This window comes from Papio anubis, chromosome 8 (genome assembly GCF_008728515.1).
Source record: "Papio anubis isolate 15944 chromosome 8, Panubis1.0, whole genome shotgun sequence".
Lineage (NCBI taxonomy): Eukaryota > Metazoa > Chordata > Mammalia > Primates > Cercopithecidae > Papio > Papio anubis.
The window spans coordinates 93,533,718-93,551,870 of NC_044983.1; the positions used below are offsets into that span (position 1 = coordinate 93,533,718).

General features: G+C 42.2%; 1 protein-coding gene across 3 annotated transcripts in view; it reads left to right on the top strand.

The window, feature by feature from the left end:
• The window catches only part of POP1 (POP1 homolog, ribonuclease P/MRP subunit), a 42,927-nt gene extending 25,791 nt beyond the window's left edge, over window positions 1-17,136 (top strand). For all 3 annotated transcript variants that reach the window (XM_021942525.2, XM_031669685.1, XM_031669686.1), the window contains 5 exons: window positions 4,055-4,170; window positions 6,293-6,484; window positions 7,909-8,063; window positions 13,371-13,733; window positions 14,936-17,136. In XM_021942525.2, coding sequence (XP_021798217.2) covers window positions 4,055-4,170; window positions 6,293-6,484; window positions 7,909-8,063; window positions 13,371-13,733; window positions 14,936-15,590 — 1,481 coding nt within the window. In that variant the 3' untranslated portion in view covers window positions 15,591-17,136. The remainder of the gene's footprint in view (window positions 1-4,054; window positions 4,171-6,292; window positions 6,485-7,908; window positions 8,064-13,370; window positions 13,734-14,935) is intronic.
• Window positions 17,137-18,153: the final 1,017 nt, after the last annotated feature.

Consider the following 18,153-nt stretch of genomic DNA (forward strand, 5'->3'; position numbering starts at 1 on the left):
TAGAATTTGAATTAAATCTTAATAATGTGTTTCTGCAAATCTTTTCAACTTTATTAACACAACATTTCACTATATAAGTAACTGGTTTTCTAGGTGAGATTTAAAAATATAATTTCTGCCGTACTAGCTGTTATTTTATTTGCGATCTTTAGTATTTGCCATTTTGCTTTGATGGATTATTTTAATTAGTTCTTACCTGTGAGAGATCAATTTCCTTTAGGAAATACTGAATTTACATCGTGCTCGTGGGCTTATCATCTTTCCCTTTGAACACTCTTTGGACTTTCCGGTACTACCCAAAACATGGAAGGGTAGTACCTTTGGCGTGATAGGCTGCAGGTCGTCCTTTATATTTTAGAGCTCTTGCAAGCACTTTGAGAGCACTGACCTGCAGTGGACTTGAGCAGTGCCCAGTTAGCAGTCATTTCTCCGCTTCCCCTGGGCCCTTTGAACTGTTTTGCATATTATTTAAAATAGTTTAATCTGAAGGCTATAACTTTGCTTTTATTTGATTTCCAAATGAGAAAGCCTTTTACTGGTTACCTTTGCTTCTCTGAGTAAAACTCATTAAAAGAAAGTTTAATGTAACATTTGGTGATCTTTAAACACGTTTAAGAAAGAAGAAAGCCAGCGCCTGTCTTCAGTCTTTAAGTCACATTCTGGAGTTAATATAATCAATTCAAGAACTTTTGTCTGTGAAAGAAAACATGCTTTATATGAGTCTGGGGGAAGGACTCAGAATTACATTCACAAGTGGCAGTCATTCTAGGCACACTGATGTGGGTCTCAGCTGGGGGTATTGTTTTTCTCTTCCCAGTAAAGACTATTGACCTAAAAGGGCCTTCCCCTTAGCCTTCAGACATACTCCACTTTGTTGTAAATAGACTTTATTTTTTAATGCAGCTTTAGGTTCACAGCAAAATTGAGCATAAAGTACTAAGATCCCATGAACTTCCATCCCCCTCTATGCACCGCCACCACACAGTCCATGTCCTTACTAGAGTGGTACGTTTGTTACAGTCCATGAACCGACATTAACACATCATTATCACCTAACGTCCTCAGTTTGTATTAGGGTTCACTCCTGGTGGTATATATACTCTATCGATTTTGACAAAGGTGTAATGACATACTCACCATAATAGCATCATACAGAATAGATTCACTGCCCTCCAAATCCTGTGTGCTCTGCCTATTCATCCTTTCTTTACCCCTAACTTCTGGTAACCACTGATCTTTTTACTACCTCCATAGTTTTGTGTTTTTTAGAATATTATATAAATGGAATCATACAATACATAGCCTTTTCAGATCGGCTTCTTTCACTTAGTAATATGCACTTAAATTTCCTCTATGTAGGCCAGGCATGGTGCCTCATGCCTGTAATCCCAGCACTTTGGGAGGCTGAGGCGGGCAGATCACCTGTGGTCAGGAGTTCAAGACCAGCTTGGCTAACATGGTGAAACCCTGTCTTTACTAAAAAAAAAAAAAAAAAAAAATTGGCATAGTGATGGGTGCCTGTAATCCCAGCTACTCAGGAGGCCAAGGCAGGAGAATAGCTTGAACTTGGGAGGCAGAGGCTGCAGTGAGCTGAGATTACGCCACTGCGCTCCAGTCTGGGCAACAGAGCAAGACTCCATCTTAAAAAAACAAAAAATTCCTCTGTGTTTCGCATGGCTCAATAGCGCATTTCTTTTTAGCTCAATAATATTCCCTTGTCTGGACATACTGTCTACTTTGTTTTATCTGTTATTATTATTATCATTATTATTATTTTATTTATTTTTGAGACAGAGTCTCACTCTGTCACCCAGACCTAAGTGCAGTGGCGCAATCATGGCTCACTGCAGCCTTGACCTCCCAGACTCAAGCGATCCTCCCACCTCAGCCCCCCAAGTAGCTGGGATTATAGGCATGTACCACTATGCCTGGCTAATTTTTAACTTTTTGTAGAGACAGGGTCTCACTAAATTGCCCAGGCTGGTCTTGAACTTGTAGGCTCAAGTGATCCTCCCAACTCAGCCTACCAAAGTGCTAGGATTACAGGCATAAGCCACTTTTGCCAGACCTATCTATTATTATCTTTTAGAATATTTGAAGATGAGGTAGTACTTTCCTGGGTCTTTATACCATAAGTATCAACTATCTCTTGTTTGCAGCTTAGTCTGACTAAAATCCCAATCATGACCCCAAATGCGTGGCAGTGCTCCATAGGAAAGCACTCTGGGTACCCAGGCTGTTGGAAGTGGCGCTTGACTGCTCCTAGATAGGCCATGTGAACCTGCAGCACATAGCACTGTGGCTTGAGGATCTGATGGTGGTTATCTCTGTGAGGAAGAGCAGTGTACTGAAGCTGCTGTGGCTTTTAAAATTTTTTTATTTTGCTTTATTTTTTTTGAGACAGGGTCTGGCTCTGTCACCCAGGCTGGAGTGGAGTGGCACGATCTCAGCTCACTGCAACTTCTGCCTCCTGGGCTCAAGCCATCCTCCTACCTCAGCCTCTCAAGTAGCTGGGACTACAGGCACACACCACCACACCCAGCTAATTCTTGTAGAGACAGGGTTTTGCCATGTTGCCCAGGCTGGTCTTGAACTCCTGAGCTGAAGCAATCTGCCCGCCTTGGCCTCTCAAAGTGCTGGGATTATAGACATGAGCCATTGTGCCTGGCCTGTTGTGGCTTTTAAACAGTTTTTAATCTCAGTTCTTTTCATCAACTTAATTTTTTTCTAACTTTGTTCTCCCTTAAAATCTGTCACACTATGGCCCAATTGCTCCCAACTTATTTTTTACTAGCCATCAGACCCATGCAGGCAGGTATGTGCCTTTGAGTGATGTTTCTTTGTGGACAGTTTAGAACCATAACCCAAACTCAAAAATTGTCTTTTTTTTCTAATGAAAATTCATCAGTTCAACAAAATAAGATTTGGGAGATACTTTTCCCTGGGGATTAAATGACTGCATGTAGGAAGTTCCTTCTATCAATATAGAAGCTTGTCACTGATAAAGTTTCTTCCTCTTTCTGCTTGAGTACTTGCTAGAATGGTACAGCTTATTTAAAGGGATAAAATACTATGTATCACTGAAAATATGCTTATTTTAAAGGGATGAGGCTGGGCACGGTGGCTCACACCTGTAATCCCAGCACTTTGGGAGGCCGAGGCAGGTGGATTACTTGAGGTCAGGAGTTCGAGACCAGCCTGGCCAACATGGTGAAATCCTGTCTCTACTAAAAATAGCAAAATTAGCCGGCAATGGTGACACGTGCCTGTAATCCCAGCTACTTGGGAGGCTGAGGCAGGAGAATCATGTGAACCTGGGAGGGGGAGGTTGCAGTGAACTAAGACTGCGCCACTGCACTCCAGGCTGGGTGACAGAGTGAGACTCTGTCTCAAAGAAAAAAAAAATGGATGCAAAAATACATTTTACAGAAAGGAATAAGTAGTTCAATATAAATAGGTTATCAGAGACTTAAAATAATGAGGCAGAAGAGAAGATGATGATATCTGTTGGCTCACCACCATTGGATGAGGAATGATACACAAAGCCCTGAAGCCAGTAGCTGAAATATGACATGTATTTATAATATGGCATATTATTATTTAGAGATGGGGTCTTGCTATGTGGCCCAGCTGGACTTAAACTCCTGGTCTTAAGTGACCCTCCCCCCTTAGCCTCCCAAGTGGCTGGAATTACAGGTGTGCACCACCATGCCTGGCTTAATGTGCCATAGTGTTTGCCTTTGCAGTGGCTACTAGAATTTGATTATCTTGCATGTGGAATTAGGCAGTTTTTTGGAGGCAATTTAATATTGTGATATTTGCATCTTATACATGAAAAATCAATACCAAAGAAAACTGCTTAGGAGCCTTTGCTATGTCATAGACTGTAAAACTGACTATAAGAATAACTTAATTTCTTGTCAAGTAAATTCTTCTAAACTAAGTAAATGCCTATGAAATATTGTTTTGTAACAAAAGGCCTACTGCCAACGTTTGGAGTTTGACTTCATTGATCTGAGGATGTGGTTTGAAGGCTATTTCTTTTCCCTCTTAGATAATGAGAAAGTTAGACAGCTGCTTCTGGAGGGTGTGCCTGTGGAATGTACGCATAGCTTTATCTGGAACCAAGATATCTGTAAGAGTGTCACAGAGAATAAAATCTCGGATCAGGTAACTAATTAGTGTAAGGATTATTGGTAAAGTCATGAATGACAGGTTAAATATATCATTCTAGAGACCATAAAAAGTTATTTCATACTTCATAGAATTCCGTAGACTTTCTTTTGTTTTCAAACAAGTTGTTGATCCCTGACTCATGATATGTACTGTGATTTTCTTCTGTTCTTAGAGATAATCTAAGATTAAGGATAGGGATATAAGAATAAGGATCTTATCTGTTATCCAAGGATAAGAATCTAAGAATAAAAATACATACTGTGATTTTTTTCTGTTCTTAGAGATAAAGTAAGAATAATCTCTAGAAAATGTTAATACAAAGACTTTTTCTTGAAATGATGATCTCATGGTTTAAATATGTTTTTCTTTTATTGTTTTCTTTTCCCTTAAATGTTCTCTGTCTTTAATTTTACTATGATTGGGGAACTTCCAGGGCCAGACATTGTGTGAGATGCTGGGATAGATGACTTAGATGTGGTCAAAGAAAGTACAGGGCACTCAGGAAATCTCTAGAAGGGGTACTGAGCTCAGATGAGAAAAATGAGGCTGGCCTCCTGGATGGAAGAGCAGGTATTTGAACTGACTCTCAGATGGGAGCCAGAAGTCACCAGACTTCTTGGAGGCAGAGTCAAGGTTTCAGTGAAGATAAGATTGCAGGAAGTGAGAAAAGCACGTGCAGGAGCCCAGGCAGAAACCAAGAAGACTCTCCAAGTGGATCAGGAGCTAGGAATCAGAAACGGGGTGAGAAATGAAGCTGAAGACACAAATGGGGCTAGAGCATGAAAGACCTTGAAGCCTTTTAAGGATTTGGAGATGTGGGACACCCTTAAAGGTTTTAAGGTTGGCCATGACATGATGAGATTTCACACTGGCAGCAGTGGGGGGTTGGAGATGGGAGGTGAGGGAGCTGGAGGGAGACTGTAGGTTGGATGGCCTTAAAAAGACCCTTGAAATATTCAAGTATGACATGATGGGGGCCTGAATTGTGGCGATGTGGCTGGAGTGGAGAGGGTGAGGTTTAACGCATATTCCTGGAAGGTGAAATTGACGAGGCTTGGTGGTTGGTTGGAAGATGGGAGGTGAGAAAGGAGGAGGCGTGTCGATTAGGTCCTGATATTCTAGCTTGGATTTAGGATTTCAGCTAAAAGAGAGCCAGAGCCATGTCTTACTTGCTCACTGATGTATTTCCAGGTTCTAGAAAAGTGTGTGGGACATAGAAGTGCTCAGTAAATATTTGAATGGCTGAATAAATGGAGTGTGTGAATTGTGGTGTCATTCAGCTAGGTGGGGGATACAGGAAGAGAGCAAATACAGTGGAAGGGTGATGAGTTCAATCTTGAGCTTTTGAGGGGCTGTGGGACTTCCCAAGAGCAGAGGTCCAGGAGGCAGGTTTCGATCCCAGAAGGAAAAGTCAGGGCTAAAGAGAGATAGTTTGGAATTACTAACACATAGATGGTAGCGGAAACTCCGAAAGTGAAAAAGAAGATTGGACCTGGCTTGAAGAGCGTTCATGAGGTAGCAGTTAGACTATGGCCTGGAGGCAGTCTCTTGCATAGTTTTTTCTAAACTGAGTGATAGCCATCTTACCTACCTGTTAATCTCTTTTTACAGCTCCAAGAAAAGTCTGAAAGGATGTTATCCACCCCCTACATTCCCCTTAACAATAATTTTAACCATCTTCTATTTTGATTCTTTAAGACCTGGTGGGCAATTTTCTCAAGAGCCAGTGCATTTCTCTAGTTGCACATCCTTGAGAAGGTGTCACTTAATTGTTTATACCTTTTTTACTTCATGACACCAAATCTTAATCAAAATCAATGTAAGGACAGAATATCAACATATAAGATTAATCCTGATATAACAGATCAACGGAATGAATGCTGATAATGAATGATATAAGACAATTTGGCATTTCTACCTAAATACTTGTATAGAGGAAAATATCTGTAGGAGGAATACCTTATACTTAAAATGGCTCACATTTATTTATTGAGAATGTTTTTCTCTTGCTTTTTTAAAAGAGCATTTAACTTTCTAAAGCTGCTTATAGGGAGACCCAGGAGGATCTCCCAGAAGACTAGGGCTGTTGGTCTTGAATTATTTTCTTCCACTTTAGGATTTAAACCGGATGAGGAGTGAATTGCTGGTGCCTGGGTCACAGCTTATTTTAGGTCCCCATGAATCCAAGATACCTATACTTTTGATTCAGCAGCCAGGAAAAGTGACTGGTGAAGACCGACTAGGCTGGGGAAGTGGCTGGGATGTTCTACTCCCAAAGGGCTGGGGCATGGCTTTCTGGATTCCATTTGTAAGTGACTTTTTGATTCTAACAGTTGCAATATTTAAAATAGATTCCTAATAAATGCTAAGTACTCAAAATGTTCCAGACTTTATGTACAACTTAGGAGGAATTGAGTGGTATATTTCTGCCCTTAGAGCTATAGTCCCGGATACAAGATACTTCATACATATAGTTCCTGGAGCCAGGTTCTCATTATAAGACCTGTGCTGACATATCGTTAATTGTCGAGGTTTTTAAAGTGACCTGATTTTTGAATAGTAGTGGCAACAAAAATGTCTAGCTATTTGATTTGAAGAAATTTGTTATAGTTTAAAAGCAAAGGACTTAACTTTTACAGACAGATAGAATACTTTTTTTAAAAAATGTTAACTATAACCCTATACCCCTATTTATCAACTGCAGGTAAAAATATTATTAGAATCAAATGTGTCTTTTTTTTCCTGGTTATTTTAAATATTACTTTGAAGACTGGGTGTGGTGGTTCATGCCTGTAATAATCCCAGCACTTTGGGAGGCCGAGGTGGGCAGATCACTTGAGGTCAGGAGTTTGAGGCCAGCCTGGCCAACATGGTGAAACCCCGTCTCTACTAAAAATACAAAAATTAGCTGGGTATGATGGCTCCTTGGGAGACTGAGGCATAAGAATCCCTTGAACCTGGGAGGCGGAGTTGCAGTGAGCTGAGATCACACCACTGCACTCCAGCCTGGGTGACAGAGCGAGACTCTGCCTCAAAAATGAAAATAAATAAATATTACTTTGATCCTAGAGAGTGTAAAAGGCATGTGAGACTTTTAGATTCATGCCGGTAATTAATTTTTAGCATGCCTAGTGCGAGGACATCCAGTTAATCATTCAGGAGTAGGAATATTTAAAAATAATCCTACTTAATTTTTTACTATGAGATGCTTTCAAGCATATAAAAAAGAATAGATGCTGATGTAGTGGATGCCTGTGTGCCATTTACCCAGCATCTGGCTTAAGAAATAAAACACTACAGATGCATCAGTGCACCCTGTGTACCTCTCTCCAGTTTCATTTCCCTCCCTCCTTATAAAATAATCACTCCTCTGATTTCGATGTTTGCTGCTACCATGCATATTTTTATAGCTTTATTGAAGTATGTTTGTATCCCACAATAAAATAACTATTTCGACTTGACACGTTTTTAAAGTATATACCTCACTGTATATATGATTTTGCAACTTGCTGTATTCACTTGGCATTGAGATTCTTTTCCATATTTATTAATGAAGCATGACGAAGCGCAATTTCATTCATTTTTACTATTGCATGGTAATCCATTGTGTGTATTTCTATCCATTCTCCTTTTGAGGGGCATTTAGGTTGTTTCTCATTTTCCCCCATATAAACATTAAGCAATTGACTTTAAGTTGGTAGACTGACAGTATCTTTTTGACATTTCTTTTAGATCTATCGAGGTGCGAGAGTCGGAGGGTTGAAAGAGTCTGCAGTGCATTCTCAGTATAAGAGGTCGCCTAATGTCCCAGGCGATTTTCCAGACTGCCCTGCCGGGATGCTGTTTGCAGAAGAGCAAGCTAAGAATCTTCTTGAAAAGTACAAAAGGTAAGAGACTGGCTTCTCTAGTTTGATAATGTATTAAGGAGAAGAGAAGTGCCTGCTTATATTGGTATACCAAGCATTAGGATGGCTTTGGTAATTCTTATTATCTAACACGGAGTTTTCATAGACTTTTCAGTGAGTTCAGCATTACTGAGAAATAATTGAGAAGATATTACTTAAGTGAGGAGATTGTCTTATGTCTGTTTGGCTTTTATAGGCCCATTTTGGTTATAAACCCTTTTGTTTGTTATTTATTTCTATCAATAATAATGTACACTTAAACTTGGACATGAGTCTCAGACACTTGTTAATAGATTTCTACTACCAACCCCTCTCTCCCTCCAAAATGGAAATTGTGTTTTTGAAACGTATTATAGAAGTAATATATAGTTATAAAATTTTAATTAAACTATGAAAATATATAAAAAGATAAATTGGTATAGTCCTGCCATCCAGAGAGATAAGTACTGTTTGTTTGTTTGTTTTTTGAGATGGTGGTCTTGCTCTGTTGCCCAGGCTGGAGTTCAGTGGTATGATCTTGGCTCACTGAAACCTCCGCCTCCTGGGCTCAAGCGAGTCTTTCACTTCACCCGTGTAGCTGAGAGTAAAGGCATGTGCCAATGTGCCTGGCTAACTTCTGTATTTTCTGTAGAGATGGGGTTTCACCATGTTGCCCAGGCTGGTCTCAATACCAGTTTTCCATGGATGCACCGGCCTCGGCCTCCCAAAGTGCCAAGATTATAGGTATGAGCCACTGTACCTGGCCAAGCACTGTTTTTATATCTTAGTACCTATCCATTTAGACTTTTATTTTTTCACTGGAAGTGTGGCCAATGAGGGTCATGATTTCCTTTATATTACAAAGTATATTCTAACATTTGGAATTTGTTGCCCCCTAAATTGTAGGCTCCCAGAAGCACAGAAGCTGTCTCTCTTTATTGTGGCATTTGCAGTGTCTAGCCAGTGCTTGGTGCACAGTAGGTCTTAATAACCTTTATTTGTTGTCTGATGAATGACTGGTTGAATATTGTAGTTCCTTGATGGTGAGCTTCATGAGGACAGAATTGTGTTTTCTTGTTCATTGCTGCAACCATAACTGTAGAGACAGGCAGTCTGCCTAGCTTTTTTTTGGGGGGGTGGAGTTGGGGGGGACAGGATCTCACTCTGTCACCCAGGCTGGAGTACAGTGGCATAATCATGGCTGACCACAGCCTCCACCTCCCGGACCCAGGTGATACTCCCACCTCAGCCTCCTGAGTAGCTGGGACTACAGGTACCTGCCACCACACCTGGCTAATTTTTGTATTTTTTGTAGAGATGAGGTTTTGTGATGTTGCCCAGGGTGTTCGTGAACTCCTGGGCTCAAGTGATCCACTTGCTTTGGCCTCCCAAAGTGCTAGGGTTACAGACATGAGCTACCCTGCCTGGCCTGTGCCTGGGTTTCAAACTATTTGCAGAGTGGTGGATGAATGAGTGACTAGTGATATATTCCTGGATTGCTAGCTTACCAGCTCTTTGAGGGCAGCAATCACATGTTATACATCCTTGTGTCTCCCATAGAACGTAGTTGAGAGGCTTCTATGTGTTTGTTAAATAATAGTTGACAATAATACTTATTTCTTACTCTTCAGAGCTTTTTATGCATGCAAATTTTCCATAGATACACATATTTTTTTAAAGACTGGTATTACATACATTATTTTGAAACCTGCCTTTTTCGTTTAACAATATGGTATATATAGTTTTACCATATCAAAAAATATGACTCTAAACCAAGTATTGACAAACTTTTTTGGTAGAGGGCCAGATGCTAAATATTTTTGGCTTTGTGGAGCCTTTGGTCTCCATGGCAACTACTCAACTCTGCCATTGTGGCTTCCAAGCAGCTGCAGATGACATGTAAGAGAACGAGCACGGCTGTGTTCCAATCATGCTTTATATATGGACACTCAGATTTGAATTTCGTATAATTTTCATGTGTCATGAAATATTACTCTTTTGCTTTTTCAGCCATTTAAAACTGTAGAAACCATTCTTAGCTCATGGGTGGTACAAAAACAGACAGGAGGCCACATTTGGCCTGTGAGTCAGCCTGCCAGCCTTGCTCAAAATGTCACTTTGAATGGCCGCATGCAATTGCAGTGTGGATGTCCTGTAATTTATCAGTGGCTCTTGAGGTTATTTCTGATGTTTTGCTGTGTGTTTCTGTGAACATCTTCCTGTGTGCATCTTTATATATTTGTCTCATTTATTCCTTCATTTAACATACATTTCTTTAGCACCTACTGTGTGTCAAACACCATTCTAGGTGCTGGGGTGACAGCAGGGGCAAGGCAGACAAGTCTGTCTCTGCCTTCATGGAGCTTATATTCTTCTTTTATTTCTTGAGACAGGGTCTCGCTCTGTCACCCAGGCTGGAGTGCAGTGGTGTGATCATAACTTACTGCAGCCTCCAACTCCTGGGCTCAAGCAATCCTCCCATCTCAGCCTCCTGAGTAGCTGGGACTGTAGGTGTGCACCACCACTCCTGGCTAATTTTTAAATTTTTTGTAGACAGGGTCTCGCTTTGTTGCCCAAGCTGGTCTTGAACTCCTGGCCTCAAGCAATCCTCCCACCCCAGCCTCCCAAAATGCTGGGATTACAGGAATGAGCCATTATACCTGGCCATGTAACTTATGTTCTTGATGGAGGCACAAGTTTCTAGGCTGGTTGGGGGTACCCAGGAGATGGGAGGGAGGCTAAAATGTAAGAGCTAAGTCCTTGGACAAGGAAGAAGGGGTGGGATTCAGGGCACAAGTAGAGGAGGCAGTATCTGTTGGGATTGAGTTCAGTTCTTCTGAATATAAGACTGTTAGACTGCCACTGATGCCATTTAATCTGCTTTTATTTCTTTGGCTATCATTGCAACCTCCGCCTCCCAGGTTCGAGCGATTCTCCTGCTTCAGCCTCCCGAGTAGCTGGGATTACAGGTGCCCACCACCAGGCCCAGCTAATTTTTGTAGTTTTAGTAGAGATAGGGTTTCACCACCAGGATGGTCTTGATCTGTTGACCTTGTGATCCGCCTGTCTCGGCCTCCCAAAGTGCTGGGATTACGGGCATGAGCCACCGCGCACAGCCCTGACTCTGAATCCTATTTTCCAAACCACTTTCTTTCTGTAATTCTTAAGTTGGCTAGTTCTTCTTCCTCAGAAAAATTAATATAAGACTGTTAGACTGCCACTGAAATCTGAACATGGATTTATTTAGCTAGGTTAGATTCTGCGGTGGGGGGATTAAGTAGCACACTCCTGATTGTGACTGTCTTCATGAAAAAAGAGGCACAGCTATCAGCCAGCAGTAAGACGGGGAGAGAGGCTGTTGGAGATTTGAGGAGAGAGGAATTGTAAGCAGTTTCTGGGAGAGTGGACGGTGGAATTGAGAGGAGAAACATGGGATCTGTAAGATGTAGAGAGCGCCTATTTGAGATTTGTGTTTATAAAGGAAGACCATTCAGGACCATTTTGAGTTCTTCCTCAGCTGTGCTCTGCCACTCGGGCTGGCATGGGGTCATTGGAGAGTCAGCTGCGCCCAGGTGGACTTTCCAGTGGAGGGAGTGGGGGCATTTGTAGGGGAGGGACGGTGGTGTGAACCATGGAGTCTAGGCTGATGAAGAGCAAGGCAGCTGCTGTGAGCCGCGGGGAGGTGCTGGTGTAAATGCATGGTTGGGGCATTGTTGTGGGAGGGTAAGTGGGTGGAAAACAGGAGACATGGCTCTGAGAGCGGGATACTGACGTCGCGGTTTGAAGCTGGAGCAGGTGTTGGCAGTGACCACACCTAAGGTATGAGCAGCGAGTGGGTGCTTGAGGTGGGGTGAAGTAAAAGATGCGAAGTGAGGGTGGGAAGGTGACTGGTGGGGTATTGGAAGGATGATTTAGGCAGATGCTGAAGCCACTGGGAGTGACAACAAGAGCCATGGTGGCACAGGGGAAGGCAGAGTAACCATCAAGATCATTCATTGCAGCCTTGTTTGGAGGAACAAAAGCTTGAAGACAATCAAAATGTCCTTTCATAGAGGACTGTCTAAATCAATAAGGACATATTCATTCAGTAGAATAAGAGACAAGATACACAGCCTTTTAAAAAGAAAGAATGAGGGAGCTTTCAGTACTGGCATAAAGTAATCAAGATATTTTGTTAAGTGAGAAAAGTGAAGTTAAGCAAAAAGTACTGTATCTAGTATGCTGCTATTTGTATAAAAATAAATAAAAAGGAAGAAATATGTACATATCTGCTTGTATGTACATAAAATGTCTCTGGAAGGCTATGTAAAAAACTGATAATGATATTTATTGTTTTTGTGGAGGGTAGCTGGGTCACTGGAGGTCAAGAGTAAAACAGAAACTTCATGTAACCTTGAGCTTAGTGTATAGGAAAATCGTGGTGCAACTCCAGGGGCACCAGTTCCTTGTAGCTTTCAAGAATGAACCCCCTGGTGTGGTTCAGTGGCCACATGGGGCTACATTGTTTATTGAAAACCAGAGAAAACAAAAAAGCTTGGCCAGTAGAGTTGGTTGTTATTATTATTTTATTTATTTATTTTTGGAGATGGAGTTTTGCTCTTGTCACCCAGGATGGAGTGCAGTGGCATGATCTCAGCTTACTGCAACCTCTGCCTCCCGGGTTCAAGTGATTCTTCTGCCTCAGCCTCCCTAGTAGCTGGGATTACAGGCACGTGCCACCACACCTGGCTAATTTTTTTTTATTTTTAGTAGAGACGGGGTTTCACCATGTTGGCCAGGCTGGTCTCGAACTCCTGACCTCTGGTGATCCACCCGCCTGGGCCTCCCAAAGTGCTGGGATTACAAGTATGAGCCACCGCGCCTGGCCTATTACTATTATGTTTTGAGACGGAGTCTTACTTTGTTGCCCAGGCTGGAGTGCAGTGGCGCGATCTTGGCTCGCTGCAGCCTCTGCCTCCTGGGTTTAAGTGATTCGTCTGCCTCAGCCTCCCAAGTAGCTGGGATTATAGGCACCCTCCACCATGCCTGGCTAATTTTTGTATTTTTAGTAGAGCTTTCACCATGTTGGCCAGGCTGGTCTCGAACTCCTGACCTTGGCCTTCTAAAGTGCTGGGATTACAGGCATGAGCCACTGAGCCCAGCCTATTATTCTTTATCATATGTTTCTTGGAAAGCTTGTGTGTGTGTGTGTGTGTGTGTGTGTGTGTGTGTGTGTGTGTGTAAATAGAGATGCATTATAATGGTTATAATTATTTCAGTTTTGCAGTCCTAAATTGTTCAACATTGGTTCTCCTCTGTGTTTTTCTTTAGACGCCCTCCCGCAAAACGGCCCAACTACGTTAAGCTTGGCACTCTGGCACCTTTCTGCTGTCCCTGGGAGCAGTTAACTCATGACTGGGAGTCAAGAGGCCAGGCCCATGAAGAACCTTCTGTAGCTTCATCTCCAAATGGTAAGGAGAGTGAGCTAAGAAGATCTGAGGCGCCTTGTGCTCCCATGCCTAAAAAACCTCATCAGCCATCTGATGAAGTGGGCACAGCCATAGAGCACCCCAGGGAGGCAGAAGAGGTAATGGATGCAGGGTGTCAAGAATCGCCAGGGCCTGAGAGCATCACAGACCAGGACACCAGTGAAAACCATGTTGCTGCCACAGGGAGTCAACTCTGTGTTCTCAGGTAAGTGTCGGTGACTTCTGGGTACATTTTGGATTATTTATTTTAATACTGAAGAGGCTACAAGATATAAGCATCATCACTGTTTGTTTATGCAAAATCCAAGGGAATTTATAGACTTTCTGAAAGGGAAAGCCAGTCTTTCATATTTCATAGAGGGCTCAGGGAAACAGCTTAATAATATTTGATGTAAGGCATGATGCTAATTGATGAAATGATTTACAATATTGTCATCAATAGATCTAAACCAAGGCAGTTTTTTTTCTGACATTTTATGCAGTTTGAGCAAGGATTCTTTGCTTTAAATCACCAAATTAGATTTTTTCTAGTTCCTTTTGTATTATATGGATTCATAATAGAGTAGCAACCAGTTAGATGTAATATGGTCCTAGCCAGAGAGGCTACCAGATACACTATGTTCTCCTCTCAATATTGCTGCGGGTCAGGTTCTGCTAATCAACAACCCTGCATTCTGTGCTTTGCTCTGATTTTTTTTTTTTTTTGAGATGGAGTCTTGCTCTATCGCCCAGGCAGGAGTGCAGTGGTGTGATCTTGGCTCACTGCAACCTCTACCTCCTGGATTCAAGCGATTCTCCTGCCTCAGCCTCCCAAGTAGTTGGGACTACAGGTGCATGCCACCACGCTTGGCTAATTTTCACCATGTTGGTCAGGCTGGTCTCAAACTCCTTACCTCATATGATCTGCCCACCTCGGCCTCCCAAAACTGCTAGGATTACAGGTGTGAGCCACTACGCCTGGCCTGTGCTATGATTTTTAAAAAGTGCTTATCCCTCTAGTCTTGTGCTTACTTTTCCATATAGTAGCCTCTTAATTTCCTATCATTCTTTCTTACTTTACATGTAACTATTGTCCCTTACAGTTCCTTTACTCATTAAAATCTTAGTGCCTCTTTATTTTCACCCTCACTGTGATTACAATCCTAGATTCTATTTCACTGTCTTGTTTTGCCTGCCTTCAACTTCTTAAACCTTTAGTCCCTGAGTTTCAGAATGGCAAACACATAAAAGGAAAAATATCAGTACTAAAATGTACTACAGTGTATTTCTAATTTTTTAAAAATTGTAGTTTTGATTCTTATATAGTATAAAAGAATCAAATTAATTCTAGCAATGTCTAATCTTCTGATTGTATGTTTTTTTTCTGGAACAAAATATCCTCAAACGTATGTCTCCAACTTCATGTAGGAGTAGAAAATTACTGAAGCAGCTGTCAGCCTGGTGTGGGCCCAGTTCTGAGGACACTCGGGGAGCCCGGCGAGCTCCTGGCAGAGGCCAGCAAGGATTGACCAGAGAGGCCTGCCTGTCCATCTTGGGCCACTTCCCCAGGGCCCTGGTGTGGGTCAGCCTGTCCCTGCTCAGCAAGGGCAGCCCCGAGCCTCACACCATGATCTGCGTCCCAGCCAAGGAGGACTTCCTCCAGCTCCGTGAAGACTGGCATTACTGTGGGCCCCAGGAATCCAAACACAGTGACCCATTCAGGAGCAAGATCCTGGAACAGAAAGAGAAGAAGAAAAGGGAGAAGAGGCAGAAGGCGGGACGCGCCTCTTCTGATGGCCCAGTGTGGGAAGAGCCCGTGGCTGGGCAGGAAGCTCTGACTCTGGGGCTGTGGTCAGGCCCTCTGCCGCGTGTGACGATGCACTGCTCCAGAACTCTCCTAGGCTTTGTGACTCAGGGAGATTTTTCCATGGCTGTTGGCTGTGGAGAAGCCCTGGGGTTTGTTAGCTTGACAGGCTTGCTGGATATGCTGTCCAGCCAGCCGGCGGTGCAGAGGGGCTTAGTGCTACTGAGGCCTCCCGCCTCTCTGCAATATCGATTTGCGAGGATTGCTATTGAGGTGTGAACGTGCGCTTATATCCCAGCAGGGCATAGAAAATACGTTATTATTGTCTGCCAAGTTTCACATGTGGAGAGTCTGCTTCTGCTTCAAAACATCATGTGACACTCCTTGGAAACAAGAATAAAAAATTATGTATTATGCAGATGATAAAATGTTTACATCATTCCAGTAATGTCATTGATTTCCATCTTTCCCTGTCCTTGCTGTAATACTTTTAAATTATTTGGCCAAAAGCTTTGTATTTTGATCTCTTGGTCTGTGTAGTTGTGGCTGAAAATAATTAGAAGCTCTACAAGTTATCATCCCCCTTTTTTGTTAGGAACAAAGGGCTTGTCAGGTCTATTTGAAAAACCTTGTAGTCATGTGATAAGCAACAATAGATGTTTAATGATTTCACTGTTACAACAGAAGACAAGACAAGACGCTTGGCCTCTGTACATGAAATATGGGCCCCTGATGGGCCACGTTCAATTCTGTACTGTGATTACCATGCTGAACAACTCAAAGGGAGAAATCATGGACAACTGATTGCTACCTGTTTTCAGGCAGGCGAAGTTTATGGTGACAGTGCTAGGCTGGAATTAGAAAGGAGGGGTCTATGACGTGGACTTCCTGACTCTTTGATCTCTTTGTTGTTGACCAACACATGATCCTACTAGTTACTTAATTTTTTTAAGTAAAAAAATTATTATTATTTTGTTTCTGCAAAGAATTAAAGCCATAGAGGAGCATTTCTCAGAATGTGTTCTATGAAATGTGTCACCCCAAAAAATAAGAGATTCCAAGGTCAGGTTGATATGGAAACTCTGGGTTAAAGTTAAGCATTTCTTTATGAAAGGACTTCTGGAAACTTCCATGTGATACTGTACATTGTGGATCTCCAGGAAGGGAATGATAGTGTATAGTATTTTCTAAATACTTTGATTCCTAAAGTTCTCTTACAAGGAGCACTTTGTAGGACCAGTGTTCTTAGGAGCGCGCTTTGGGCAGCGTGGCTGTGTAGTGCATAGCTGCCTCTGCAAGGTGATAACTAAGCCGACAAGCTGCCTTTCAACATTCATGCAGTCACGTTGTCCACCTGAGATTCTCAACAGGGTATAAAAGCAAGGTCTTATCCTGCCCCACAGGAAGGGTGGGCTCAGTGTGACTTTTTTTCCACGAATGGAGAAACTCAGTGCTCATCTACTTTTAGTTGCCACATATGGCTCACTCATAGCCTTGGTCCTTAACTTTCCTGCCATAAATTTCTAGAAGAGCGTAAGCGGGATTTTTTCCTAAAAATTGTAAATGTGCAGTTAGGCATTATTTTATGTAAATGCATTGGGTTTTTACTGTAGCGTTTGGCAGTAAATGGCTTTGGGGATGATGAGGTGGGGAAGGATACGGCCGGTGGTACAGTAGTCAGAAAGTACCTGCCACCAATGAGATGTCTGATGCTTTGCCTTTCACCATGCCTCTGAATGTCTTTGGATCCAACCCAGATGAGACCGAGAAAAACCAGTGTAACTACGTGGCGCCTGTAAACAGAATAAATGAAAATGTCACCTGATGTTCAGTTGTGAATATTTATTGGACCATTCCTTATTTGTTTTCTGGGCTCTCAGTCACCTCATTTGTGGCTGAGCTCACTCGATGACAGAAGTCTGAGTGTGCTGCGTGGTCACCTAACCACCTTCTGTGCAGCCCTGCCCTCATTATAGAGGACAGGGCATGTTTGCAGCCACTCTGCCTTGTGGGTGGTAGGTCAAAGAGCTGTGCACCAGAAAGATAGACTAATATTTCCCAAAATGTATTCCTGGGAGTACTAGTCCCTGCAGCTGTTCCTGGAGAAAAGTGTTCTATGGCTAAATAAATTTGGGAAAAGCTATATATGGTATCCTCCTATTGCGATTCACAATGAATAATTGTATAGTCAAAGCTCTGCAAAGCTCTTTAGGAAAGAAATCTGTCTTTCAGACTCCCACACACCTACCTTTTTTGGTTTTTGCATACCTATTGTCCAGAGAAAACTAGTTTCACAGAAGATACTTTGAAAAACTAACAGAATCTGCAGAGGCAGTAAAGAATCCATGTTCCTTATGAAAAAGACTGATAGGGGAATGGCTTACTTTCCGGCAGCTGAATTGATTAGCATGTTGATCTTGATCCTTCCAAGTGCCTGCCATGCTGTACTAGAGCCATGTAGCTACCAAATAAGTACAATGTGGCCCTTGTCCTCTTGTTGAGGGAGCAATGCTTTTAGGGTTCTTGAAGCATCCTGACCAACATGGTGAAACCCCATCTCTACCAAAAATACAAAATCATCCGGGCATGGTGGCGCATGCCTGCCATCCCAGCTACTTGAGAGGCAACGAGAGTGGAACTCTACCTCAAAAGACAAACAAACAAAAAAAGGTAAGAGTTGTGAGCTGAACACTTATAGACCAGCTATGCACTTAAGTTCTGTAAGAAACAATGGATTCTTCTTGGTATTTGTGCTCTAGTAACATTGGTCATATCAGTCATCCATATTCATCATAAAACAATTAGAAAATGAAGATAAGCAACAACAATAACAAAATTGGAA